The 12,082-nt window shown below is 44.1% G+C and overlaps 1 protein-coding gene across 4 annotated transcripts in view; it reads right to left on the bottom strand.

The window, feature by feature from the left end:
* Positions 1–12,082, bottom strand: part of ARMC2 (armadillo repeat containing 2) — a 249,722-nt gene that overhangs the window by 20,584 nt on the left and 217,056 nt on the right. For 3 of the 4 annotated variants that reach the window (XM_068231267.1, XM_068231266.1, XM_068231269.1), the window contains 2 exons: positions 8,510–8,670; positions 7,820–8,239 (listed from right to left, as the gene is read on the bottom strand). In XM_068231267.1, the coding sequence (XP_068087368.1) occupies positions 8,073–8,239; positions 8,510–8,670 (328 nt within the window). In that variant the 3' untranslated portion in view covers positions 7,820–8,072. Of the gene's footprint in view, positions 1–7,819; positions 8,240–8,509; positions 8,671–12,082 lie in introns of those variants that run through there. The other variant, XM_068231268.1, reaches the window with a different exon arrangement.

Raw genomic sequence — 12,082 nt, 5'->3', positions numbered from 1 at the left:
GTGACAGATTTTTTTTTCTGATCACTGCAAAAACACTGTACACTAGCTGAGGCGCTGTAAAGATCAGTTTTGATTTTTTTTTTAATCAAAACTCAGTGACCACAGCTTTGTACCTCTCAAATACTCCCTTTTGCTAGGTAGGTGCTCTTTTTTTCTGGGTAGTCTCGGAGGAAAACCCCATAAATTTAGCAGTCCACAATGGCAAGAAGGGGGATTTCTGATGAGGAGGTATACAGGTACATGGACCAGTCGGATGAGAGCGTTTGGGAAGACTCAGCCGACGAATCATCCGGGTCCGAATTTGAACCTGTGGAAAGCAGTGGTTCTCTGACTGAAAGTGATGATGAGGTTTTGGTCCCGGCTAGAGCCAGGCGTACCAGACCCCATGTCGTTAGACCGCAGGTGGCGCAGGATCCACCTCAAGGGCAGCAGGGTGGTGCTAGCGCTGATGAGAGTTTTCTTGGTGAGGCAGGCACCAGCAGCGCAGCATCTCCTGGACTTAGTACCAGTACTTCCGTAGACCCTGGTGAAGTGGTGAGCGCCAGCATGGAAGTTGAAACTGGTATGGTGGCACGTGCAGTAGTACCACCGTCGCAACCACCAAGAAGAAGACGGGCCCATAGTACCCATGGACTCCCAGAGGTGCTGGCAAATCCAGATTGGCAATCCCCTGATTCCGCCGCACCCGTAGTGCCCCCTTTCACCGCCCAGTCTGGAGTCCAGGTGGCAACAGCTCATCTAGGAACGGCCCTAGACTATTTGCAGCTGTTCATCACCCAGGTTCTCTTGGACTTAATTGTGGTTGAGACCAACCATAAAGCCACACAATTCATCACAGAGAACCCGGATAGCAGCTATGCCCAGCCTTTCCGGTGGAAACCAGTCCAAGTTTCCAAACTTAAAATCTTTTTGGCCCTTATCCTTCACTTGGGACTAATGAAACAGAATGTATTGCGGTCGTATTGGCCTACGAACCCAGTACATCATGTTACCTTGTACCCTACTGCCATGTCCAGGACACGATTTGAGTCCATCCTGCGCTTCCTGCACTTCAAGGACGACAAAACCAGTCATAAAATGGACCACCCTGCTTATGACCGGCTCCACAAAATTCGTCCCCTCATAGACCACCTGTCATCAACATTTGCAGATGCTTATACCCCTGAACAGAACATCTGCGTAGACGAGTCCCTCTTACGCTTTACCGGGCGCCTTGGCATCAAACAGTACATCCCAAGCAAGCGCGCCCGGTATGGGGTGAAACTGTATAAGCTCTGTGAAAGGGCCACAGGCTATACATATCGTTTTAGGGTCTATGAGGGAAAAGACTCAAAATTGGAGCCGGTCGGATGCCTTGACTACCTGGGGAGCAGTGGAAAGGTTGTGTGGGACTTGGTGTCACCCTTGTTCCAGAAGGGGTACCATCTTTATGTGGACAACTATTACACAAGTGTGGCCCTCTATCAGCACTTAAAGTTAGAAGGAATCTGATGCTGTGGCACTACGCGGCCTAGGCGCCAGGGCTTCCCCCAACGGCTCGTAACCACCAGACTTGAACGGGGGCAGAGGGCCGCCTTGCGTACTGACGACCTGCTCGCGGTGAAATGGAGGGACAAGAGGGACGTTTACTTTCTGTCCACCATTCACACAGACACGACAGTCCAAATTCAACGGGCAACTGAGGTAATTGAAAAGCCCCTTGTCGTCCACGAATATAATGTCAACATGGGAGGGGTGGACTTCAATGACCAGAGATTAGCGCCCTATTTAATTTCCCGGAAAACAAGACGCTGGTATAAGAAAGTGTCTTTTTATCTGATTCAATTGGCAGTTTACAACAGCTTTGTTCTCTACAGTAAGGCTGGGAGAACTGGATCTTTCCTTTAATTTCAGGAACAGATCGTTCTGGACCTCCTGTATCCAGGAGGTGCCAGCCCCCCCCCCCCCCCCCCCCAAATGCAACTAGCCGACTGCATGGAAGGCATTACGTCTATTAGCTTCCGAGTACCCCAGGTCAACGCTTCCGAAGAAAACGTTGTCGTGCCTGCAGCAGTGCTAGAAGAAGGACTGACACCAGTTTTTATTGTCCCAAATGTCCTTACCAGCCTGGCCTATGCCTAGGGGAGTGTTTTGAGAGGTACCACGAGCAGGTACACTATTAGAACCTAGGGAACTCCAGACACAGGAGTAGGCACACACTCAGTGGTATTTCGCACATTGTCCCAGGGGGAGGAGAGGTAAGCTTGAAAATCAAACAAACAGGTAAGCATAAAAGTCGGAAGAAGGATCGGTTTCCATGCTTGATATTGCTGATCTGTGCTGGGTTGGTGATATAAGACGGCATGTTTGAATTTCCCTTGAGTGTGGACACCCCTGGTTAATATGTGATTTACTTTGGGCCTATGATGATACTTTAATGCCACACAGAGTCATCTATATTGGCAGGCATATTGCTATATACTACAGGCATAATGCTGTATATTAAAGTTCTGAGGCCCAGTCACATATGTTGGTGGCTCACCCTGAGTGCAGGGTGGCACGGTGTGTCTCTCTCCTGAGGTTATCACTGCCATTGATGTGGAGGAAGATCTGCCATTGATGTGGAGCAAGGTATGTTTGCCGTTCATTTTTCCTTTCAGCCCAGAGTGCATTACCCGTATACCCAATAGAAGGAGTATACCAGAAACTCCTAATACTGGCCATACATGTAATGATTGCAGAGACCCTAAAATGCCAGAACAGACTCCACAAATGACCCCATTTTGGAAAGAGGACACCCTAAAGTATTCTGTGAGGTGCATGGTGAGTTCAAAAAATAAAATCTTCTATGAACTCACCATACTCCTAACGGAATACCTTGGGGTGTCTTCCAGCATGGGTATATGTAAAAATACACCTCAAAATACATTATACTACTTCTCCTGAGTACGGCGATACCACATGTGTGGCACTTTTTTGCAGCCTAACTGCGCTAAGGGGCCCAAAGTCCAATGAGCACCTTTAGGCTTTACAGTGGTGCTTACAAATTAGCACACCCCAAAATGCGAGGACAGTAAACACACCCCACAAATGACCCCATTTTGGAAAGTAGACACTTCAAGGTATTCAGAGAGGGGCATGGTGAGTCCGTGGCAGATTTCATTTTTTTTATGTCACAAGCTAGCAGAAATGGAAACTTTTTTTTTTTTTTCTTGTCACAAACTGTCATTTTCCGCTAACTTGTGACAAAAAATAATATCTTCTATGAACTCACTATGCTTCTCAGTGAATACTTTGGGATGTCTTCTTTCCAAAATGGGGTCATTTGGGGGGTACGTATACTATCCTGGAATTCTAGCCCCTCATGAAACATGCCAGGTGGTCAGAAAAGTCAGAGATGCTTCAAAATGGGAAAATTCACTTTTTGCACCATAGTTTGTAAACGCTATAACTTTTACCCAAACCAATAAATATAGGCTGAATAGGTTTTTTTTTTTTTTAATCAAAAACATGTTTGTCCACATTTTTCGTGCTGCATGTATACAGAAATTTTACTTTATTTGAAAAGTGTCAGCACAAAAAGTTTTAAAAAAATCATTTTTTTGACAAAATTCATGTCTTTTTTGATGAATATAATAAAAAGTAAAAATCGCAGCAGCAATCAAATAGCACCAAAAGAAAGCTTTATTAGTGACAAGAAAAGGAGCCAAAAATTATTTAGGTGGTAGGTTGTATGAGCGAGCAATAAACCGTGAAAGCTGCAGTGGTCTGAATGGAAAAAGGGTCTGGTCCTTAAGGGGGGTAAAGCCTGCGGTCCCCAAGTGGTTAAACCCCGTACACACGTTACATGAAATTTGGCAGGTAGCTATCGCTTTTGCAGATAATCCAGCATGTGCCGCACCACCCTACCCCTTTCAAATGCTTGGCCAGCAATTCAAAATAGCAGATTGCGATGGACAAGAGCATTGTTTTCCACGCTTACTCCGCTGCCATGTGGCACCAATGAGATGGAAATAATGTAGAGTTGATTGAGGCTATGGGCTTGCTTCCACTAGGCACGGGGTGTCAATGCACCTGTGCAGTGTGGCCACAAAGAAGAAGAGGGTCCCAGAGGTGTATTAGGTTTCCCTCTACTGAACTATCAAACTTTTTTTTAAATCACAGTTTTGCTTTACCAACACATTACTTTGCATTCCTACAAGTGGATGTTTGTTTTGAGCTGAGGAACAGTGCTTTTTTTTCACTCAGGAGAGAGAGAGATAGACAAGATACTTTTATAGATGAATAACTGGACTGATAAACTAAAAGAAGTCACACAGAATGAGTTAAAAGCATAACCTGTGATGAGCACTTTTTTTTTTAAAAGACTTGTTTTATTTCACAAACAACATTACAGACAGCAGTGGATGGTTGTAAATGAGGTCACCATACGCAATGCACACCCATTAGTTTGAAGGACCCTTGAGCAGACTGCGTGGGTATACATTTAAGCATACCCACGAATACATGGTAATATACCTCCTAACTTACCGGCAGTGATATAAAACGTTCTCCCTCCAGGTCCAGCTGGTGTAAATTACATTGGTGTCCGTGACTTTCAGCAAAGTTGCGCTGTGACCCTGGAAGCTCCTCAGTGCACTGAGCACAATGACGTGCTGCTCGTGCGCAGATAGGCTGCGACGATGATGACAGAAGCTGGAGCATGCGCAGACTGCATGATCTGACTTCCGCTTCCGGGGTCACAGCGTGACTTTGCTGAGAGTCGCCGACCCCAATGTAATTTACACCAGCTGGATCGGGTGCAGAAAGCTTTACATCACCGCCAGTAAGTGAGGGGGTATTACCATGTATTCACGGATATGCTTAAATGCATACCCACGTGGTCTGCTTTTTTTCTTTTTAAGAGGGTGGAAAGAAGTTAATCTGGACCCTCCCCCTGGGGACACTTCTTGCAGGGGGAGGGGGGGAAGCCTCTGGATCCTAACGAGGCTTCCCATTCCTCTTCACTCTCTGGGATCCAGCACTGGCAGCCGCGAACAACGGTGAGGTAAATATTTACCTATCGCGATCCTGCCCTGAAATAGCCAAGCCCGATTGGGTCCGCTCGACTGCGTGCCTGCGCAGTAGAGCGGACCAGATTGGGCTTGACTATTTCCAAATGAGCCCGTTCAGAAAGCCTCTAATGCATCTGCGCAGGATCGTAGTAGGTAAATATTGCAGGTGCTACTGTGCCAAAGCCTACATCCTTGGCTGTATTTTCAGGGGAGAAAGTGCTGGATCCCTGAGGCTTAGGAGGATGGGGAAAAGCCTTATAAGGATCCAGAGGCTTCCCTCTCCGGAGGCAAGTTTCCCCCAGGGTTTTTTTTGTTACAGATTCTCTGTTTGTTTACTTTAATGTTTGGATCTGTATCTGAATGAAAAATAACAGCAAATTTTAAAAAATAAAACTATTTAAAAACACCTGAAAATTATACAATTAAGGTTAACCTGAACTGGCCAGGAAACAAAAAGTTACTTACCTTGGTAGAGGGAAGCCTCTGAATAAGCCAGGGGCTTCCCATGCGCTCCTTGACCCCACCTTTGCCACGCATGGACCCCGTTGGACATATCTGACTAGAGCTCGTTAGATATTTTTTGTGGTTGTGCTCGCCACCAAGTACAAGTGCAGATGCACTGTTCCTGCACGAGTACAGCCTTGCCAGCACAGTAAACTAAAGCCACTTGTCCTCAAAGGGGAGCCTGGCCAGCATCGGTAGTGTAGGAGAGGACACAGGAAGCCTCTGGCCTATCCAGAGGCTTCACTATACCTAGGGAAGTATCTTAACTTTTTGCTCCCTAGCCAGTACAAGTTTTCTTTAACCCTTTAGCAGCCAAATATAGTAAAACTTTATTTGGCTGCAGGGCTGAATTTTTCCTGCTGCTGGGGAAGTGTGCCTTCCCCAGCCTGGCTGGCAGCTCTCATACATACCTGTCCGGACGGCTGGATCACCTGCGTCTTCCTCCACCGTGGTGGCGACATACTTCCAGCAGGTCTTCTCTGTTCCGTTCACATGATTATGACACATGATCGTTATCCAGGAGACCATGTCAGCCTTACAGCACTATCCAGTGGTGGAAGAGTCTTCCATCACCCCTCTTCCACTACTGGGTGGTGCTGAAACGGTCTGCTGGATACCAATCACGTCACCCAGAAAACCTGCAGGAAGTTCAGAGCCGCTGGTGGAGGAAAAGAAAAAGCCGTACAGAACAGGTAAATAAAACTTCTTACTCCCACACACTCCTTTGGCTGCACTAGGCAGCCAAACAAGATATGCCAACAGACAGATTGTTTACACAGCAGCTACTGAAATACTTTACACAGGACTTAAGCAAACTTAAAATAAATACATACGGTAAGTATAAAAAAATAAAACTGGACTCTCCCGCTAAGGAGCGGCTTGTGACATACTTTGCTCCCTGTGCCTGTCCCATCACTCTTGCATACTCTAACATGCAGTTGGGTACATTTCTAGTTGTGTTGTGACTAGCATTCTCCCCCTGGCATGATGGTGGATTCCCTATTGAGTAAGGTCCAAGTATTCTCAGCAAGTACAGTCAGGGGTCATATGATTTGCACATGTAACTTTGGAAGCTGCTAAACTGACCACAGAGCACAAAGGTTAAGTACATGTCACAATCAGCATGTTCAAGTATACTTCATTAAGTTAATATCTGTTTATTTCAGAATTTAAAAAAAAACCTGCATTGTCCCACACAAAAAAAAAAAAAATGGCCAGTGCAGTAGGCCAGCCATGAGTTGCAAACTGTCTTTGACAACTTGTACTTGCTAAACCTACTCCTTTGTGCCACCACACTCCAGCATAATGTATAGCTAATTTTAGGTGTGAGGTCTAGTGGGGAAGGTGTGTGCATGTGCTAATTTGGAAAATGTGAGCAATTTGGAAGTAAACATTCAAAAGTCAGGAGCCAGTAACAGCAATGGGGAACTTCAGTGCAGAACTGGAAAACACATGCCAGGGGTTCTCAGCCAAGGTGGCCAGTTGGGGCCATCTCTGCCAAGAATCTAACATATACAGCCTCCAGAATGCATCAATAAGTGAGATCTAAATGCCAGATCATGTCAGCCAAGCACATTGTTCTCCTCCTTACCCCTCCCACTGGAAGCTGCTACGTTGTCTCATCATGCATTTGTACAGCACTCATTCCCACACTGTTGCTTGAGAGATCGTGTCTCGATCCCTGCAGGCAACATTCTTCATACATGTGTATGCACTCCTAAGACCAAAAGTAAAGGCACATTGTATAACTTACTTGTACTACTGACATCTCACCTTACAAAACAAGGCCTCTAGCTCCCTGAATTGTGAGTTGAAAGTGGTGGTGAGATTGTTTATTATGTCATTGCTGTTCCATGTGGGTGTTTCCTCAGTGCCCTGTGACTCTCTAGTTCAAACCAGCTTTTATGCTGTACAGCTTTATCAAAACAGCAAATGCTGCAATTCATTTCATTGATTGGGCAAACTTAGCCCGCAGAAAGGCAGCAGAAAGTAATGACTGCACTCTCTGCCTAGGCCACAGGTGTCAAACTCCAGTCCTCAAGGGCCATATCCATGCCAGTGTTTAGGATGCACTGAGGAATGGAGAAATGTGTTTTTGATGAACCACACCTTTCCTGATTCAGTCCCAGCGATAAATTGCCAAAAATGTGTAAGGACTTCAGACCTCGAGGACTAGCGTTTCACATTCCTGGCCTAAGCCAAGAAAGGAACAGTTCTATTTGTCATTCTCACAAGAGCTTCAAGCAGGCTGAATTGTGATCAGAATGCACAGAACTACTGTATTTGATTAACATGCCATTAGTAATATTGCATGATGGTGTCATGGGAGATATTGGACATTTGGGACTTTATAGAAGTATATGTTCTCCGCTCATTAACTGGAAAATCTCTTTAAACCTAGTGACAGGGACAGACAGCCAGCCACATACCTCAGTTGCCAACTCATATCTCATTTAGTTCAAGGGTCCTTTAATGCAATATGTAAGCATTATAGAGGAGCCCCAAAGAAAAATAAACATCTACATAAATATGCTATTACCAAAAATTCTCTCTTGGCTCAGGCAGAGGTTCTAGGAAGGAATGATGTTTGTGAATTCTGCCCATGAGGTTTGTAGCCACAGGCTTAAATTCTGCTTCCCAGCATGCTCTGTGGTATTCCAATAAATCTGCATCCCCCAAGTAGTCCAGTGCACTTCTTTCATCTTCAAAACAAGAAATATATAATGTCACATTAGACTTTTAAACCAGAAGCAGCACCATTTTGTAAAGACAGTTCAAGCAGTCATTCTATTGATATTTCAGAGCATTGTGTAAAATGAGGCTCATGGGTTTGCCTCAGACTACTGTATTGAATTAGGTTGCCCTTTCTGTATCAGGCCAGAAAACTTCAGACCCTGCCACCTTAGTGGTACTTGCTAAATAGGCACTTGGTGCTATGTCTCTAATGATAACATTTTCACCGTTTTCCTTACCAAGGAAAGAAGCCATGATGTCCAAAAGTATGCTGGTCTCATCATCATCCAGGAACAGTTCTGTCCAGTTGGTATCCTCAGTAAAGTTCCACAAAGCTTTACACACCACAGCAGCCAACTGCCAGTCGGAAGGTCCAAAATCTCGTAAACACTCCACTAGCCTGTTTACACAAGAAATTCCTCAGTAAGATTTGAAATATACAAAAAAAAGAATATACCTTGCAGCCTTGCATCTTATCTTCAGTTTTACTGAAGATGAAAGAAAGAATTCCATGAAGTTTCATTAGATCATCCTTTAAAAGTTATCTGCAAGTGTCAATATTCTACAAACTCTTCTGGCCTAACACCTCCAAAGAAAACAGGACTGGGATCTGCCTGGAGGAAACTGTGTATCTAATATGTGGCCATACATGGTACATTTTTTTTTCTTACAATCTTACCATTTCTATGTAATATAAGGGAACTGCCTAAATTATGCTTTCAGGTTATTCACTTAATTTACCCTTATACTACATAGAAATGGTAAGATTGTATGAAAAAATTGTACCATATATGGCCACCTTAAACACAACCAGTACCTCTGGAGCTGTTAAACCTTGTACACACACTGGATCCAAGTTGTTTGAAGCATCTGATGTGCTACATATTTTGCTATTTCAGATGATAATGGTAAAAAATGTAGGTCAACAATGAGCGACCATTATCAGGTATTCTACCCAATCCAACTGGCAGATCAACTCCGACTATTGAGCAGATATTGTGCAGTCGACCAGTGTGTACAAATGGTTCAAGCAACATTGTTCCAGAGCATGCACACGTGTGAAATGTCACTTTCAACTTGCATGCACAGTTTTCAAACAACATGATCATTTGGACAACGTCATTTAAACTACCAGTCTTTTTTTTTGCCAGGAAATGTTGTTTGAGTGACATTGCTCCTGTAGCTAGCTTGTGTATGGACCACTAATCAAGCAATCAGATTATTACTGTTTCCACCTCCTGTTGTGTTAACAATGGGCATGATTCACAAAGCTTTTTCACCTGTTTTCCTCTGTTTTCACCTTCTCTATAAAGTAACCAAGCAGCTCAGGGTGACCCAAACCACTAAGAAGGTATAGGGGGATAAAAATAGACCAAAAAGCCCTCCTACTAATAAGCAATGCTTGGTGAAATGTGCCTTCTTAAAACAGAAGGAAATTTGCAATAATTCAGCTATAAGTGGCTTGCTATACACCAGCGGTTCTGGGTGCTTGTCTGGCTTACAGGGGCAAAAAGAGATGATCTGCGTATTCAGTAGCGGTGCATTGTGGGTAACCACAAATGTTCACTTATAGCTGAATTATTGCAAATTTCCTTCTGTTTTAAGAAGGCACATTTCACCTTATCCAGGGGCAAACGCAGGATTTTTAAGGGGGGGATTCCTGAAAGTTCCAGAAGCACTTATGTCCCCGAGTGCTTCCGAATACAGGTGGCTCCATACTGCCTATGCACAAAAGTGCACTGGCGTATTACGGAGCTGCCTATCTTTGGAAGTACTCAAGGACACAAGTGTTTCTGAGGGTTTCTGGAAGCAGCAAATTTGAACAGGGGACAGCGCTGGAACAACTCTACGAAAGAGAAACGGGAGATAGACTTAGTTTGGACAATTCAGTGGAATATGTCACATGTCACATAGCGCAAGCGATACCCATATGATGCAGGGATATATGCATCTGCGGAAGATGGCGGCGCTATATAAATACTAAATAATAATAATTTGCCTCACCAGGATTGCACTTTTATTTAGCTTTCCTGTATGACAAGAAGACACAGCCAGCCAGCACTAGGGGAAGAGGGAAACACAGGTGAATGAGGGAGGGCTGGTGCACACAAAGAGGGCTTCTGAGCGTTTTTCAAATCAACATGGATTTGAAAAGCGCTTGGCTAATGTTACCCTATGTGGGTGTTCCCACAGCAGCGTTGTGATTTTTTCAAAATCGCAGGTATACCGCATGAAGCATTTTTTTGAGTGATTCATTCAGAAATCACTCTGAAAATCGCACTCACTAATTGCTAGCGACTGCTATTGTGATTTTGGCGTGCACTAGCCCAGAGAGAAGAGGAGTGGAGAGAAATTGAGAATAGCCTGAGATGGAGCATTATCTGTATTGCAGTCCCACATCACACATAGGCTACTTGCCTGTAATAGGACTCCTGTCCCTGCCAGTCTCTCACACAAGTCAGAAAGCAGCCCTCCTGGAGTCTAGGGACTGTCAAAAAATGTTCACCTTGTTTAACAAGATGCAGTCATTATGACATAGGGGAGAGACAGATTTTTGCCCACGGACCCTCCAGGCAAGCTCTGCATCATGCTGTGTATATATACCAGCTTGCCAGCCCTTTAATTGCAGTTTTATCAGCTAGCCTAGTATTTTGCATTGCCTTACAACAACAAACCTGAATACACCAGACACCAGCCCTAAATCACTGAATGAAAGGGGGCCTGGGGGGAGATTGCCCCCCAGGTGGAGTGGAGAGACTGAGATAGAGCAGATAGGGTATCTGTATTGCAGTCCCACATCACACAGAGGCTACTTGCATGTACTGTGTCTCCTGTCCCTGCCAGCCAAATCCAAAAAAGCTTTATTGGCAGGACCAAATACATTTAGCATTGCCAAAGCAAAAACAAAACATTAACAACATGGTGGGGAGGATTGTGGGAATAGGGGAATGATATAGGTATACCGTTCATAGTGGTGTGGAGAATGTAAAGGATGGTCAGCCTCTCACACAAGCTGCAGGCAGCCCTCCTGGAGTTTAGGGACTGTCAAAAACTTTTCAACCTGTGACATACCTTATGTAGCTGTCTACATGCAGTCTTTACAATAGGGAAAGAGCTGAGTTTTTCCCACAGACCCTGCAGGCAAGCCTCTGTATATTTACCAGCTAGTCTGCTTCAGGGAATTTTTTTAAGGTACAGGAGTCTCAGGGGGGTGTTCCATACCCCCGTCTGGATACGCCAGTGTTATCTATGTTACTTTTTTAAGCTTCCAAAGAGCAAAAATACAATTAAGGTAAAAAAAGTAATATTGAAATGAAGTTAATCAGGAACAACTTACTTTAAAGTGTACCAGAGATAACATGATGAAATAGACGTGTATATACAATGGCAAGCATACAGACACTTATGCTGTGTTCCTTTCTGTGTTCCTGAAAGGGTTTATAATTGGCTATGGAACTGACATTTTTTTTCCAGTCAGGACTCGGTGGGCTCACTGATATTAAGTTACAGCTATAAAACACTTTCCTAAGCAGATACCTGGGCTTTTTATTGTGACAGGAAAAGATAAAAAGTTCAGTAGTTCATGTATTTTCACTCTGGGACTATTTAGACACTGCAACTAGCAGAGACTATGAAACATTAAATCTGCTTTGTAAATGTTTATACATAAAATAAAACTATGAGATAGCTAAATGAGTCATTTTTAGGAGTAGAAGGACATAGCCAATTGTTTATCTCAGTTTATTTTCATCTCTGGTTCACTTTAAGTGATTATTTTGCTTGTAAATGTACTGAAAGGTTATTTTTATCAA

Source organism: Hyperolius riggenbachi, chromosome 4 (assembly GCF_040937935.1).
Source record: "Hyperolius riggenbachi isolate aHypRig1 chromosome 4, aHypRig1.pri, whole genome shotgun sequence".
NCBI lineage: Eukaryota > Metazoa > Chordata > Amphibia > Anura > Hyperoliidae > Hyperolius > Hyperolius riggenbachi.
The sequence above is the reverse complement of the archived record's forward strand: the minus strand, read 5'-3'. Positions and strand labels throughout refer to the sequence as shown.